The sequence below is a fragment of the Monomorium pharaonis genome, chromosome 3 (genome assembly GCF_013373865.1).
Source record: "Monomorium pharaonis isolate MP-MQ-018 chromosome 3, ASM1337386v2, whole genome shotgun sequence".
Taxonomy (NCBI): Eukaryota; Metazoa; Arthropoda; class Insecta; order Hymenoptera; family Formicidae; genus Monomorium; species Monomorium pharaonis.
Window position 1 is genome coordinate 21,547,867 of NC_050469.1, and position 17,232 is coordinate 21,565,098.

Here is a 17,232-nt window from a genome sequence, read left to right on the forward strand (position 1 = left end):
TTATAATTATTATATTATTCATCCCCCCGTTAGGGGTGTTTCCTCTCCTCGGAATTTTTGAAACTATTTGGGGCTCATTTTGACGTCGAATGCAACAATTTAAAGAGAAAAAATTCTAGGGAATGTCAAATGCACGCATAAGTTATAATTATTATATTATTCATCCCCCGTTAGGGGTGTTTCCTCTCCTCGGAATTTCTTGAAACTTTTGGGGGCTTATTTTGACTTGGAATGCAACAGTTTAAAGCGATAAAATTTCAGGGAATGTCAAATGCACGCATAAGTTATAATTATTATATTATTCATCCCCCCGTTAGAGGTGTTTCCTCTCCTCAGAATTTTTTGAAACTACTTGGGGCCCATTTTGACATCGAATGCAACAATTTAAAGCAAAAAAATTCCAGGGAATGTCAAATGCACGCATAAGTTATAATTATTATATTATTCATCCCCCGTTAGGGGTGTTTCTTCTCCTCGGAATTTTTTGAAACTACTTGGGGCTCATTTTGACATCGAATGCAACAATTTAAAGCAAAAAAATTCCAGGGAATGTCAAATGCACCCATAAGTTATAATTATTAAATTATTTATTCCTCCGTTAGGGGTGTTTCCTCTCCTCGGAATTTTTTGAAACTACTTGGGGTTCATTTTAACATTGAATGCAATAGTTTAAAGCAAAAAAATTCCAGGGAATGTCAAATGCACGCATAAGTTATAATTATTATATTATTCATCCCCCCGTTAAGGGTGTTTCCTCTCCTCGGAATTTTTTGAAACTACTTGGGGCCCATTTTGACACCGAATGCAACAATTTAAAGCAAAAAAATTCCAGGGAATGTCAAATGCACGCATAAGTTATAATTATTATATTATTCATTTCCTTGTTAGGGGTGTTTTCTCTCCTCGGAATTTTTTGAAACTACTTGGGGCCCATTTTGACATCGAATGCAACAATTTAAAGCAAAAAAATTTCAGGGAATGTCAAATGCACCCATAAGTTATAATTATAATATATTTCATCCCCCCGTTAGGGGTGTTTCCTCTTCTCGGAATTTTTTGAAACTACTTGGGGCTCATTTCGACATCAAATGCAACAGTTTAAAGCAAAAAAATTCCAGGGAATGTCAAATGCACCCATAAGTTATAATTATTATATTATTTATCCCCCTGTTAGGGATGTTTCCTCTCCTCGGAATTTCTTGAAACTTTTTGGGGCTTATTTTGACTTGGAATGCAACAGTTTAACGCGAAAAAATTCCAGGGAATGTCAAATGCACGCATAAGTTATAATTATTATATTATTCATCCCCCCGTTAGGGGTGTTTCCTCTCCTCGGAATTTTTTGAAACTATTTGGGGCTCATTTTGACGTCGAATGCAACAATTTAAAGAGAAAAAATTCCAGGGAATGTCAAATGCACGCATAAGTTATAATTATTATATTATTCATCCCCCCGTTAGGGGTGTTTCCTCTCCTCGGAATTTCTTGAAACTTTTTGGGGCTTATTTTGACTTGGAATGCAACAGTTTAAAGCGAAAAAATTTCAGGGAATGTCAAATGCACGCATAAGTTATAATTATTATATTATTCATCCCCCTGTTAGGGGTGTTTCCTCTCCTCGGAATTTCTTGAAACTTTTTGGGGCTTATTTTGACTTGGAATGCAACAGTTTAAAGCGAAAAAATTCCAGGGAATGTCAAATGCACGCATAAGTTATAATTATTATATTATTCATCCCCCCGTTAGGGGTGTTTCCTCTCCTCGGAATTTTTTGAAACTATTTGGGGCTCATTTTGACGTCGAATGCAACAATTTAAAGAGAAAAAATTCTAGGGAATGTCAAATGCACGCATAAGTTATAATTATTATATTATTCATCCCCCCGTTAGGGGTGTTTCCTCTCCTCGGAATTTCTTGAAACTTTTTGGGGCTTATTTTGACTTGGAATGCAACAGTTTAAAGCGATAAAATTTCAGGGAATGTCAAATGCACGCATAAGTTATAATTATTATATTATTCATCCCCCTGTTAGGGGTGTTTCCTCTTCTCGGAATTTCTTGAAACTTTTTGGGGCTTATTTTGACTTGGAATGCAACAGTTTAAAGCGAAAAAATTCCAGGGAATGTCAAATGCACGCATAAGTTATAATTATTATATTATTCATCCCCCCGTTAGGGGTGTTTCCTCTCCTCGGAATTTTTTGAAACTATTTGGGGCTCATTTCGACATCAAATGCATCAGTTTAAAGCGAAAAAATTTCAGGGAATGTCAAATGCACGATTAAGTTATAATTATTATATTATTCATCCCCCCGTTAGGGGTGTTTCCTCTCCTCGGAATTTCTTGAAACTTTTTGGGGCTTATTTTGACTTGGAATGCAACAGTTTAAAGCGAAAAAATTTCAGGGAATGTCAAATGCACGCATAAGTTATAATTATTATATTATTCATCCCCCCGTTAGGGGTGTTTCCTCTCCTCGGAATTTTTTGAAACTATTTGGGGCTCATTTCGACATCAAATGCATCAGTTTAAAGCGAAAAAATTTCAGGGAATGTCAAATGCACGCTTAAGTTATAATTATTATATTATTCATCCCCCCGTTAGGGGTGTTTCCTCTCCTCGGAATTTCTTGAAACTTTTTGGGGCTTATTTTGACTTGGAATGCAACAGTTTAAAGCGAAAAAATTTCAGGGAATGTCAAATGCACGCATAAGTTATAATTATTATATTATTCATCCCCCTGTTAGGGGTGTTTCCTCTCCTCGAAATTTCTTGAAACTGCTTGGGGCTTATTTTGACATAGAATGCAACAGTTTAAAGCAAAAAAATTTCAGGGAATAAAAAAAATTTTTTTTCGTTGCTTAGCAACGATGCAAACTTCAAGCTCATTCGCCTTTTTCATTCATGTATCGCAAAGATATGATTTTTCTCACAACTTGAGAATCCTTACGATAATACTTTACAAGACAATTAACATGCACGGAAGCTATTCAATTGCGTGCTCGAAAAACGATTAAAACCTATTTAATTAATTCTTTTTCCACTATGCGAATTGTTTTGTACAACAAATGCTAATTACGATTAAAAGTGGATCGTATTGTATTTGTAGAACGAGAAGACGTATCGCTTGGCAAGAGCAATTCGAACTGCTCCGAAATTATTCGCGAAATAATCGAGATCCACGAATACAGTAATCCAACGATCGCAAGCGAATCGATACGAAATTGCTCATGGGTAATCAGTTCGGGATATGATTGACTGACTTTGAAATACGCGCGGATATTAATAGAAGGGCTATTGGGGGATGTGTAATGTCTCGCTTTATGGTTTTACGTTTTTACTTGGACGCGACGTGTGTGCGCGCGCGCGCCCAGTGCCATGAATATTCGCCGAGGCGCTGTTGCGACGGATTTTCATTGCGCAATTCGTAATCGCGGTTGCATAATTCACGCAATTACAGAAATAAATCGGCCGTATTACGGCTCACGTGCAGCATGGAACGTACACAAAAGAGACTCTGATTTACGTTATGGTATACCCCGACGTTCGAATTTAGAATTAAACGAAAAGTCCGATCTATAGGGAAAAAAAAGGGACGCTTTTAATTGCGCGTTTAATTTTCCTCATTTCGGACAAGAGCCTCGTTACGCCAAATAATCCTCTCGATTTTCCTCCCAAAAGCAATTGACTTACTTGACGTAACAGCCGAACGGGAAACGACTTGTTTTCTATGTAATGCGGCGTACACAATTCGTACACGTGTCAGTCGAAAGCACTGACGGCGCGCTGCAAACGCAATGCTTATGTCATTGCACTGACAATGAAAGTTAGAATCACCGTCTGTAGCGTCCGTGCAATCTTACTACTTCCACGAAATGAATTATTGAAATACTACGTTGCCTGCATTATGCCTCGGTGCGTCGCGCCATGGCGTGCCGCGCTACAAAGTGTCTACTTTCTCATTTCGCGCAATTATCGATAATCCCATTTAGCGCGCTCGCCTAAGCGGATCAACTTTTATAATGTGTAACAAACGTTGTAAACACGATGCACCTCGGGCGACCGGCGATTAATGACAAATTTCCAATTTTGAATTCTCACTCGGACAGCGTAATTTAAAAGTTGCGGCAGCTTTCGCAATCTCTAACGGTTAGTCTCTCGAATTACATGTAATTTGCTATACACATCATCGAACTAAGATATAGAATATGATGTGTGTGTGTTTTTTTTTAAATTGCGTTTCCTCTAAATACAAATGTTGGAATAAAAAAAATTCGGCATTTTGCGAGGGGAGAAACTGGCTAAAATATTCTTCAAAGCTCCAATATAAATTTAAAAATGCAGCACGGAAGAATATTTGGCTTAATGACACCCGAGTTTCTTGGAATATCTTTTAAGTGAGCTGCATAGGCTTTCTTCGATCATTAGATTTAAACAACCGTTATAGAAACGTCTTTCTTTATGGTTTTCGTTAAAATCGTGACGATAACTGTTTACGGGACAAAAAGGACGCGGCGAGTCGTTGTCGTAGCTATTAAAAGCAGGAAAACCTCACGGCAGCAGTTTTGCCGATAATTGTTTAGCGCCGTAAAATTCACGATTAAGCAGCAACGATCGATATAGATATTTCGATCGAGTAATGTGGTAAATGGCGGTCATTACAGTTTCCTTCCCCGTTTGGCGTAAAAAGTAAACGTTGACTTTCGTCGCGTTCCCGAATTTTTACCTGTAGCCGAGCAGTCGATTGGAAGGAAAAAATTTCGCGTCACGAACCCCAAGTCAAGGTATGCCGATATACAACGAATGGAAGTGAAAGGACATCGTGATTAATAGGGAACATTAGCATTTAAAGCCATCTAAAACCTCAAGTGTGTCACCTTTTTTTTTCCACACGCTTACTTGCAACTCGAAGATTACGTAAAGTGTCGAGGGAAGGGGGGGGGGGAAATTTGATTCGCTCCGGACGATCCCAGGTGTCTCGCTCGCGAAGTCGATGCCCTCCACGTCGAACAAAACGAGCGCCGGCGTTTTTGTTTTTTTTTCCCCTCCGCGATACCGCGCGGTTAAACCCCGTTCATTATATACCCGCGCGTTGCGTATTACTCTCGTGCAAAACGAACTCGATCGAATGTATCACGGAATACCCGCGTAGCGGCCACGCGGTAGTTTCCATCCGCACTGTCAATATTAATCCGATATACGAATACCAGAAATACTTTGAATAGTAAGAGCTCTACTTGCGATATCTGCAACGAAGAAAACGGATCAAGCAGTTGCCTCGAAACCGGTTGCCAGGAAGTATCGTCGAATAGCAGCAGCAGCAGCAGCAGCAGCTACTCGCTCGACAGATCCCCTACTTAAGGATCGCACACAGGAGGCCGTAGGAAACTACTCGACTATACACGGACTCTTAGATGAGCCTTCCAGCGAGTAAGAATTTTTCGGAATATTTCAAGCAATTTTAATACGTCCGTTCGCAAAAATTTGTTTTAGGAACTAAGAATAAAAACTTAAAAAACGAAAATGATTACAATAAAGCTTCAAATAAAAAGCAATATGATTATAACACATTCTTACTTTTGCAACATAATGTTATGAATTGCACGAAACTTATTTCATTCTTTACACACAGGGCTAGTTATTTACTTTGTGAAATATCCTTATTTCAAATGTACGTAAATCAATAAATTTATATGTCAATTATGTTTGTTTAATATGTAAAGAAATGTTAAAATTGTATATATATCGTCTATACAATAATATAATAAATTAACTTAGACCTAATGACTTAAATTACCTAATTCAACTTCGTCCTCATCCACTGTCTTTCTCATTCTCCCTCGCTCGGTTGATTAGCGCGGATTATAATAACTCAAAATCTAAATAGCAGCGACTCCCTAACAGCGAGTCCTCCCAACTGCAGGAAGTGCGTACGAGCAATACGGATTATGTTCGCGCGCGAGCAACACCGATGACATCTGCTACAATCTGTCGGAAACTAAGTCACGTTTGGGTTAATCACGTTGGCACGTTGGCGTCTCCAATGTCAGAGTCAGGGTTAATCCTCACTTCCGGAAGTGGGACGCACGCGCGTGGCCCGAGCACGGACCAAATTTATATGTCACCCCTTAACTACCATGACTGCGCGAGTGTTGCGAAACATGTCCTAGATTTAGTAGATGTTTTTTTTTTATACGCGGTCGAACTTTCATAATAAAATATTAATAAAAATCACGGAATTTTATTAATACTTTATTTATTAGTTAACAGTCAACTGAAGTCTTTTACTACTTACACGAAGAAGAAAGATCTAGAAGCGTCGGTTTTTCGTGTATATAAGACAAAAGAGTTTGGGAAGAGCGCTTGTTGTTATCTCGCTCTCGCGAAATAAACATCGACAGTTCGTTACCGAACTGTGTTGCTGTACGTTACAGAATCCGAATAAAGAACCTTGTAAAACTCTAATCAGTATCGCTCCGGTTTTGATTTCCTACATCAAATAACCGCTCCTCACGTCAAAAGCATATCCGTCCCCATAAACGGTTGCGGTTTTTATTCCGTTTCATTCAGCGTAGCTGACGTGACATGTGATTTACTTGATATCACGACATCGATGATTGTCGTTTTCACAATTGGGTTACAATATTGACCGTATTCAATATATACATACATATATGAAAGATAAAGATAAGCGTAGGTAATGACTCTTGAAGTCGCGCAATATATTCCACAGTGGAACTCTTACGACTATCAGCCTAACCCTTACGAGATCATTATGTTAAATGTTTTACGCTTCATTACGTCTCGTTGTAACGAGACAAACGTAAGCAGTTACAGTTAGCTCTGTCCTTGAGTTTCCTACCTCTGGACCTGCCAAAGGACTTCATGGCCTTGATTCCCATTCCGGCATAAGTGTCACCGCCCAAGTCAACGTACATGAGTGCCGATCTTGCGTAATCACTGCACATGCACGTAGTCCAGTATCATCAACGTGTCCGTTTTTGTTTTCCTCCTGGATATTTCGCTACCAAACTCGCGTTCCCGTTGTTCCTACTCTCTCGGTGTCTCTCGGGACGCGAAAGTCCGTCGTCCGCGGTGAAATCATCTAAGTTAACAGGTGCACCATCGAAGACGACACGGAACGGTCACACACAGTTCCACGTGCGTAACGTCAAACGTTTGATTTCGATTACGATCACATGCCGACACACTCCGTGTTATCGCCGGTTCAGCCCACGAGACGGAAAACTCTTGGGGTTGTTTATCCCATAATGCACAGGTCCCCAGGCGTGTCGCGAGGAGAGAGTTATCACCGAGGAAACGACCGGTGTCATCGGTGCGCAAATCACTCGGTGACGATCGGTACGACACTTCTCGTGACGCGAGGACAACGCACCGTGTCTCGAAGCAACGGGCGATCACCCTCGGCCATCGGGATCGCCGATTGTTGCTTCACACTCTGTCACAGCTGTGTTGGTTATTCGTCGCCGACTTGTCAATGACGGATCGAGCTCGACTCGGCTCGGCTCGGCTCGGCGTCGGTCACGTTGCGAGGAGGTTGAGAGAAGATCCGGGAGCGACGACGGGCCGCGCTACTACTGGTGTCGGGCGGGCGCGGGGCACGGCGGCGTGTGTCCACCATGTGTTTGCTATCAATTCATAACTGCGACCCACACACCGGGTTATTTCCGAATACCTGCTTGCGCAACAACCGCCCGCGGGTTGCTCCGCGCGCTGGGAGAAAGGGCGGCGGGGGGGGGGGGGGGGAGGGGAGAACGCGGCGCGCGGCGCGAGAGATCGAGAGCGCGTGGAGGGAGCGCGAGAGTCCGAAAATACGTAACGTCGCCGTCGCCCGGTTTCCTTCCCGCCGAACTCGCGCACGGAACTCACGTTGTGAATCGCGGCGCGGCACTCTTGACTCGGCGCACACGCGAGACCGAAGACGGCGACGACTTTGAAGAGAGAGGCACGCCGCCGCTGCCGCCGCGCCGTCGAGAGAGCGCACGCACGCACGCACGCACGCACGCACGCACGCATGTATCCGTCACGGACGCGCCTCCTCGTACTCAGGGCCGTGTGTGTTGTGTACCGCGCGGCCGAGGATCGAGGTGATACGTCGCCCCGGCTCCACGAAACGATCTCTCCTTCGGCGCCACCGGAGTTCGTTAAGCCGAAGCGCCACTGTCGGACACGTACGACCGCGTTCCGCAGGTAAGTGCGTACACGCCGGTCAGAGAGAGAGCTAGAGAACGAGAGAGGGAGAGTGAGAGAGGCACGATGGGCAGAAACTCCGTAGAAGAAGAAGAAGAAGAAGAGAGCAAAGGTGCAGGAGAAAAGTAGAGGAAGATCCGGTGGGGCGAGGAAGGGAGAGGTAGAGAGCGGAGAGAAGGGGGATTGCGAGCGCTTGGAGCTTCTCTCTCTCTCTATCTGTCTATCTATCTATCTTGGAGAGGGGAAGTGGACGCGTCTCCGATCCTCGCGTATTCGCGTGGCCGGGCGGGATTTCACGGGCGACGCCGGTAACGCCGGTCAAGAGATTCGTTTCACACGACTCGCTCAGCTCACGGGCAACATGCGAGTCTTGCGGGGAACCGTATTCGGGGGAGCCGCAAAACGATGCGGTAAAATGCGAGTAAAGTGTCGGAGACGCTTTCTTTGCACGCTACGCGGAGAGAACCGACGTGGGGAACCGACGAGGGGCGGAGGGGGGGACGAACGAGAGTAAGACGATCGGCGGCGGCGGCGGCGAGTCGCCGGTTCCCTCTCATCGTAACTCCCGGTGTCACGGATGGCTAAGTCGCATGACAGTCGCGCTCTGTGTATGTATGCATGTACGTACGTACGTGCGCACACGGATGCTAGAGGGGAACGAGGCGTAAGAACGGAAGGAGATGAGGAAGGAGCGCGAAGGAGGTGAGCGGCAAGGGACACGGTTTATTATAGGGGAAGCGTGCCGTAGATAGCAACTCGGAGACTGGGGAAGAAAGAGAGAGAGAAAGAGATTTGGAAGCGTGGAGGAAGGAGGACCGAGCGAGAGGCCGAATTATGCGAAAAGAGACGTAGACTCGCGGAGATTCTTAATATACGTAGGCCAGTGAAGACACACGTAAGAAGTGCCGGCAGTATTTTCAGCTGAATGGACCAGCCGGTGGAGAAGGGAGAGAAGCGTTAAGCGGACGCGAATATAGGAATACAATCCGAAAATACGACTAACCGAGAGAGCGGTCTCGCGAAGGATAAAAACGTAAGATCGAGCGAAAAGCGTAACGCGAGCGTAACGTGGGCCATCCGAGAGAGAGGATGTCCAGGTGGAATTAACGGAGCGGCGGAGACAAAAGTTGAAAAGAGAGAGAGAGAGAGAGAAAACTTGAAACGCGTACGCGAGCGAGCGAGATCGACGACGGAACTGGAAGGGACGTGCGAGAGGGAGACGAAAAACACTTGACTCCCCACCACGCTACGATCGCACGACGCAACAGCGGCGGCGCAGGCCTCTAGCCCTCACTCTTCTCTCGCTCCGAGTTTTATGAATGAATACTCTCCCGTCACACACAGCGGACTAACACTGGCGTCGGCGTGCACGCTACGAACGAACGCGCGCGCACGCTGTCCCTCGCTCCCTGTCTCTCTCTCTTCCTTTGTCGCTCTTTCTCCCTATTTCTCCCTCTCTCTCTCTCTCTCTCTTTCTTTCTCTCCTTCTCCTTTTGCCTTCTCTCTCTCTCTCTGTTTCAGCCGCCGAGATCTGCGCGCGTAAAATCGAGACGTACGAGTATGCTAGGCGACGCGCACGTACGTACAACATACATACACACGCGCGACGACGACGACGACGACGATGACGACGACGACGACGAATAAATACCGAGTTGGCTGGCTAATGTACGGGCGCGCAGGTCCGCCGTCCGTTCCTTCCTTCATTCGGTTTGCCGGTTCGTTCATTCATGCCCGAGCCGCACGCTTTAACTGGTAGCTCACCTCGACCGTCCCGAGAGGCTCCCTCCCTCCTCCTCTTCCTCCTCCTTCTCCTCCTTCATCTCCTTCTCTTCTCTCCTCTCCTCCTCGCTCAGATCAAATCTCTTTTCCGCCGCTTGGCCGTTCGACATCGTCCGCCACCACCGTCGTCGTCGCCGTCGTCGTTGTCGTCGTCGTAACGTTGACGTCACGCTAGATGAAGAAACGAGTCCGCACTTTCCGAGAATGACTGCAGTTCCTCGCGTGACCTTCTTTCAACGGCTGTCCGGATAGCAGGGTGGACTATCTTTCCGAGCACGGTGGCCTTCGCTGCTTATGTACGCCAGCACGAAGGGCGTATATGGGTTGCGATAGAGCGTTTCCGATATATCTCGCTTGAAAACTCGAGAATTTTTAATACTTCTCCCCGCGTATTTGTTAGTCTGGAAACTGTTCGATTAAAAATAATTGCCAATATCGCACGAATTTCGTGAAATAATCTCCGACTAAATTATAATATTAAAACAGATTGACGGACATATGAATAGTTCATTTCATCGCGACGATGTAGATGTAACGCTAAATCCAGTTTTGGCCACCGGATATCGAAGTGAATGAACTACATTTATACTATATTTATGGTGTTTTCTATTTCTGTAAATATATATTCGCGTGTAAAAAAAATCTATATAAGAAATATTATAAAAAGGAGATAACAAAGTATAGAAATGCCGCGTTTATCTACGCTGATGTGGGATAGAAGTATACGAATGTCGAGATTTATTTGCATAGATAATACGCGACATACGAAATTTACATAAATTATTTCTAGAGCGACTCGTTTAATTATAGCATCTACGCAAGTAAACGTAATGAGGGCGACCCTTCGATCTGCATGATCGCGTGATAACGAGCGCGATCTCTTAATGGCACCGACGTATAAACAAAGGTGAAACGACGGCCGAACGGTAAAAGTTTTTAGCGGCGCGGCAGAAACGCGGATGTCGCGGGGCACTTTTACAGCTTCTTCGTCGGCGGAATAATCGACGGTAAAAAGGCGCAGCGAGGTGTAATTATATGCTACAACGCAAACACGTTTCAGCAAAACTTTACCACGGTCGCGCGGCGGCACCTCGGGAGAGGATGTCGTGCGCGTGTGATTGATGAAAAACTCATCGCCCGCGGGCGCAAGGCTAAAAATTTCCTTCGCGCGGCTAGCAACTTCCGGCACGTCCGCCAGGAGAGGACCATTCATAAACTCGCCCCGTCAAACGGAGCCGAGACATTCACTCCTCGCTCAGCTCCCATTCCAGCGGCGACCGCTCGCGATTCCGCGAGCTATATTTTACGTCGCTTCTCGTACGTATAACTGTACGGGCGCGATGTGACTGCGCCCCTTCCCATCTTCCTCCTTCCATGGACGTCTGTCTTTCGCTCTCGCAACCGGTTACGCCGCATTCGTTTCGATAGATTAACTGGGAAACGAATTGCCGAGAGAGAGAGATAGAGAGAGAGAGACACAATTTGGCAACAAGACACGGTATTCCATGACGAGCTTGGTTCTAAACTGGACCTCTAACAGATGTTCGTCTCATTGGCTCTAGATAGATTTCGATAAACGTTAAACGCGACTCAAACTATAATTAAATCACTTAAATTAGAAAGCGGCTCATCGCAGAAATCTTGAAAGTCCCACATTTGATTTCCAAGGAAGACACGTATCTGTATGTACAGGGTGTCTGCAAAATTTGTTTCCACGTCACCTATATTTCGGAAACGGAACGTGACTGAACGCGTATTTCGGAGTTTTTCATAATTTTAAACCGCTCCCGACGTACAGGAAATGAGAATGGACACCCTGACTTATAGACACCCTGTAGCGAGAGAGCTTTATTTCAAACACCGAAACATTATTAAGAGTAGCAACAAAAGTAGCAATAGAATGCCTGTTACTGTTATAATTATATCGTTATGAAATTGTCGAATGTATTTTATAATTTCGAAAACTTAGAAATTTTGGAGGACGCCGAGATTCTTTCATCGACAAAAAATATACAATATTGTATAAAGCTATTCATTATAGAAGGAATGCATCTAATTCAATTTACTTTTTGCTAAGTCAAAGCTTTGCTTGACTTAGACATGATTAACAATAATAACATAATTATGACGCTCGGTGTTTGTTTGCATTATACATAAACGGCTGAACTTTAATGAATCATCAGCTTCGGTCGTTGGAAATGTGTATACGAGAGAGTGCAGCTGTTCAGTTGTGGCGCTAATTAATAATTACACGAGGCGCGTCGTCGAACCTCATTCACAAGTCCGGCGAAGGAGGCGAGATAAGTAGCATGGTCGCGCGCTAAGAAACCCGGAAGTCGTCGACGCGAGAAAATTATTATCGTCGATTAGCGTCGCGGAAATTGATAAAGCGCGTTGCATCATCGCAGGCAGGAAGGGGGTTAGGGAACGATAGCCGGGGAAATAATAACAATACGCCGTTGTGGGAAGCGGTAGAAGAACGTGACGGACAGCCGTGAGGCTCCTGCGCCGCCCCGGGTGCCGAGGAAGAAGGAAAAGGGGGAAGGGACCGACGGCGCGGTGATAGATAACGACGGTGAGGATAAGAGAGCGAGAAGGGAAGGTTCCGTGCGCCCGAAGGGGGCGAGTTAGCCCGAACGCGCAGCAGAACAGAGGGAGAGCGGGTGAGAAGGACGGAAAAGGATGACCGCAGGAAGGAAGTTGGCCTGGCCCCGGTTGTACAGGTTGTTGTCTGGTAACACCTACGGTGATCAAAGAGAAGAAGAGGCAGGAGGTGGAGGAGGAGGAAGAGAGGAGCGCAACAGGACGAAAAGGAAGAAAGATGCACGAGGCGGAGGCCGAGGGAGAGAGGATGCAGGAACAAAAGGAAGGCGAATAGATAGCGATAGAGAGCGCCGAGCAGAAGCCGGCCGCTGCTGGACGCGCTCGGCGCGGTATATACTTGCCGAAGGCTGAGCAGGTTTTTGCCACATTTTTTGCGGTGCTTATTATAACTAGGAAGCTGATGTGCTCTCTCTCCCCGAAGCCCTACCTCGTAATCTCGGCGATCGGAGTGTGTTCGCCTGCGCGCAGGCAGGTATACACACGTATATACGCGGCACGCGTGTGTGTGCGCGTGTGGAACGTTTATCGGAGCGTACGCTCACCGTTGGAAACGGCGAGATGTAGCCGAGAAACGGAGAGAAAGAGAAAAGGAGAAAGAGAGAGAGAGAGAGAGAGAGATAGAGAGAAGTGGGATGGAGAGCGTGAGAACGCGTAAACTTGTAAGGTACGAAGGAGCGTAAGGAAGAGAGATATATCGCCGTGCTCCTTTCCACGGTGTTGGAAAAGGTAGCGTTGGTGTTGGTGCTAGTGGTTGGAACTGGGTGCTCGTATACTTCAGAAAGACACACGCGTCAACGTCATTTCCTTTACACGGCGAGTGTCTCTCTCTCTCTCTTTCTTTCTCTTCTGCCGCGTCGCCTCTTCTCTCATGTCCTTTTTCGCCTCGGACATATCCGAAGAGAAAATAATGCGCAAAGTTGGGACGCTCGCTCGCTTACCGGTAGTCGCGAATTCATTCGACGCTCGTTAAGTAAGGAGAACGAACAAGTAATTAAACGAACAGTGTTTAGCCTTCTGTTACGGAGCTGCGACTTTACGTAACGCACGACGGGGATTAGAAATAGTATTTATACAATAATGTGGACAAAAATGATCTGTTATACGTATACCTCTCTTTCGTCGTACAACACGTTGCTGCCGTGTTTTTTTTTTTGTAGATGTTAATAAATCCTTAGGTCTAGGAATTTTGTTGTAAAAGAAAAACACTTTTCGATTTTTTGCGAAAGAATTTTCAAGCCTTTGTCAAATATTCAGTTTTCCCTGATAGCATTAATTACGTACAATACTTAAAAAGGGGATCTTCTATAAAGCGACCTCTAGCCGCTGTACATTCATTTCTCTAGACAATGCAAGACGAGAAAGATCATCTTAAACCGTTTCATCGGTATTAATTAAATGGCAAACAGAAGGCTTTCGATATCACAAAACTCGCGGGATACTACCATAATACGTTACTTCCTCCCGCGTTTACGCAGGAAGACGTGAGCACGCACGACAGAGCGAGTCCTCACTTCACCTCGTAGCCCTCGCGTGCATGAAGGATTGCCGAGTAAGTAGGAGCGAGAGTTCTCTACCACCACCTTTATTCCCTTTCTCGCATCCCTGTCCTTTCTGACCAATCGAGTTCACCTGGGCCGCGTTACGGTCACTCGACTTCCGGTAACCCGGGCGGGCTATACGCGTACGACCACGTAACCGTGACTTCTCTCTCGTTAACGCTTCCGCTCCCCTTTTCTGGGTGATTTCGCGAGCTCGCACAACGCGATTGTCATCTTCCTCGCGTAACCCTCGGATACGATATTATTCTCGGGGGAAAAAAAAAAAAAAAACCGTTACATTCCGCGTCAATTGGAATGAGCGGAAAAATTATTTAAACATAAAGATGAAGGTAAGATCGGAAAAATTATGTTTCTTAAATATTCTCTGCTTTAGATCGCTTTCGTTTTATTTCATCATTAGTCCGTGAGAAATGAGCAGTTGCGCTCATTAATCGTTCGTTTAATTAATCTGCAACGCAGTGCATTGCGCAAATTTTACGCAACGCCGGGACGCTGGACGATGGCTTTAGAAGTTGACAATATATGACATACGATCGGGGCTGATATAAAATACGACAAATCTCGTTGCATAACTGCATCGAGAACGCATCGTGATTTGCCGTATTACTCGCGTCCGCGTTAAATAATCACTGGCCACTTTCTCGCCAAACTTTGGCGTTTATTGTGCGACCCGACGCGGCGACCGACGGCCATTCGAAAGGATTGTCCCAACGACAGTTTTCTCTCGCAATACACGATTATTGCGGCACATCGGAACGCTCGGATCGTTGCCGCGTGAAAGTCCACCGGTTGCCGCGGCAGAAGAGAGGAGGAAGAGAGAAGAGGAGTGAGGAAAGAGTAGGAAGCAGAGAGGGAAGAGGCGACAATTTCCGGTCCCTCTCTTTCTCTCATTCCGAACACACATCAACTCGACACCTATTTTTATCTTCGACATTGAACAATTGCGCCGACAAGAATCGAAAAATCTGCATTAAAAAAGGGTAACTTGTTGCCTACATTTATTAAAACGAATATTAATTAGTATTAAATTTTTATAGTTAAAATGGCAATTTCATTTCTATGATATTACAATTTTAATTTTATTTGTGTATTATTTCACGAAAAAGTCGACTACAACACTTTCTTATTTATAAACTTTATAAATCATAATTCATGACAACGAAAAATTTACAATTCAACACATGCAGATTTAATTATGATTAAAAAAAATTCATTATTGCTATATTTATAGGTGCATATAAATATAGCAATAACGCAATAATTTATAATTTCTATCTCTATTACTTGATACTTAAGTAAAAATATCAAGAAATAGCAAATTATGTAAGCTAAGAATATTAAATAGAAAAATTGTATTCAGCAACAAGATCTGCTGCAGATCGAATAGTCAATCTTAACTTTATTCATATATTTAAAACATTTATTGGCCGGAAAATTAACTTACTATTATTGTGTCAAGAAATATTTATTTCAATAAAAATTGTTGATTAATTTATAGAAGAAATTAATTAATTGTATAAACCAATTGCATATTACTTTTTAAAATATCATCTTATTAATTAAAATATGTGACAATTTGACATCTATTTACATTATAATCTCTATACACACGCATTAATTTCCGAATACATATAAACACAATATCTAAAATAATACATTTGTTTGTTTATTGAGAGGTTAGAAACGTTATAAAGAAATGTCAGAAACGTTATAAAGAAAAAATTCAAATATTTTATAATATGTTAATTAATAAATAATTATTAAAGTTAATTTTTGGTAAGAGTAAAGCGAGTAATTATTTGTCAAGTATGCTTATTTGTTTACATATTGTAATTTAAGGTCCAAGTCAAGTATCCAAATAAAGAAATCCAAATTAGTATTCCAGCCAAGATTATTATCTACTAATATTGTTACAGGTATTACAAGTCGATTTTGATTTCCAGATCGAAATCTATGTTCTTTTTCTTGTTTTTTTTTGCTGTAATTGCATAAATACATTAAATGAGAAAAAAAATCAGAAAATATATGTAATTGATGTTAGAATTACAAGATGTTTATGAGAACATGTATCAGCATTTTTAATAGTTGATACGGATTGTTGTATCATTCTGTCAGTATATTATTACCTTTAGTTTTTTCTTGAAATCTTCATTCTTTTACATTATGATATATACGAAATATTAAATTATTCATTTCAAGTCAAGGTCCAAATCAAAGATTCCAAGTCAACATCGAAATCTGTTAATATTTCAAATATTATTACAAGCAACATGTTTACAGATTTTACAACGAATTTTTTGTTGCTCTCTAGCTATATAAATACATATAGAATAATAAAAAATAAAAAATGCAATATATTTTAGTAGTATTCTGTAACGTACGTATATTCTGCATTGTATACACTTTTCCATGTCAATTGTTGCGACATCCAGGAATTTATAATTTCTTTTTATATCCCAGCGATTACGCGGTAATGGTATCGTGTCAGATGTATCCATGCATAGTGTGTTTTATATTATATTTACTAAATAAATCGTCATTTTTGTGGTATTATTTTATATATCAATTTATTAAACCCATGTACCTCCACCCCGACCCTGAGCGGAAGCGATGGAATGAGAGGTTAATAAATGTTGTCTTAAAATTTGTATTGACGAACAAGAAAATTTTGCGAAACATAATTTGCATTGCAATGCAATTATTACATTGGCACTATTATAACAAGGTATAAAATAACTTCGTACCACGTAATCGTTCATTATATCCGCACAGTGTCACGGTACGTCTATTACTAAGTACCAACTATGCTAAGGAAAATATTCACAGAGAAACCGTTTAGAGAGAAGGTCAAATATAAACATGTGACACTCTTTACTAAAATGTAAATATCATTTTGTTTTCAATCTTGCTAACAATTATAGATGATTTATCTATAAAAGAGATAATATTATAGCTCAATACAAATATGTATGTTTTCTTGAAAATTTTTCGATTCCTTAATTAAGAAAACTGAAAAAGTCATTCTTAATTTTCAATTGTTTTGTTTAATTTTTCAAATATTCCATTTCTCTAGTAC

The 17,232-nt window shown here is 42.9% G+C and overlaps 1 protein-coding gene across 4 annotated transcripts in view; it reads right to left on the reverse strand.

Moving 5' to 3' along the window:
- Positions 1–17,232, reverse strand: part of LOC105837877 (ETS-like protein pointed) — a 124,812-nt gene that overhangs the window by 50,688 nt on the left and 56,892 nt on the right. The window contains exon 1 of one of the 4 annotated variants that reach the window (XM_036284454.1): positions 6,863–7,643. The exons of the other annotated variants lie outside the window; for them this stretch is intronic. Coding sequence (XP_036140347.1) covers positions 6,863–6,968 — 106 coding nt within the window. The 5' untranslated portion in view covers positions 6,969–7,643. Of the gene's footprint in view, positions 1–6,862; positions 7,644–17,232 lie in introns of those variants that run through there. 4 annotated transcript variants of the gene reach the window in all.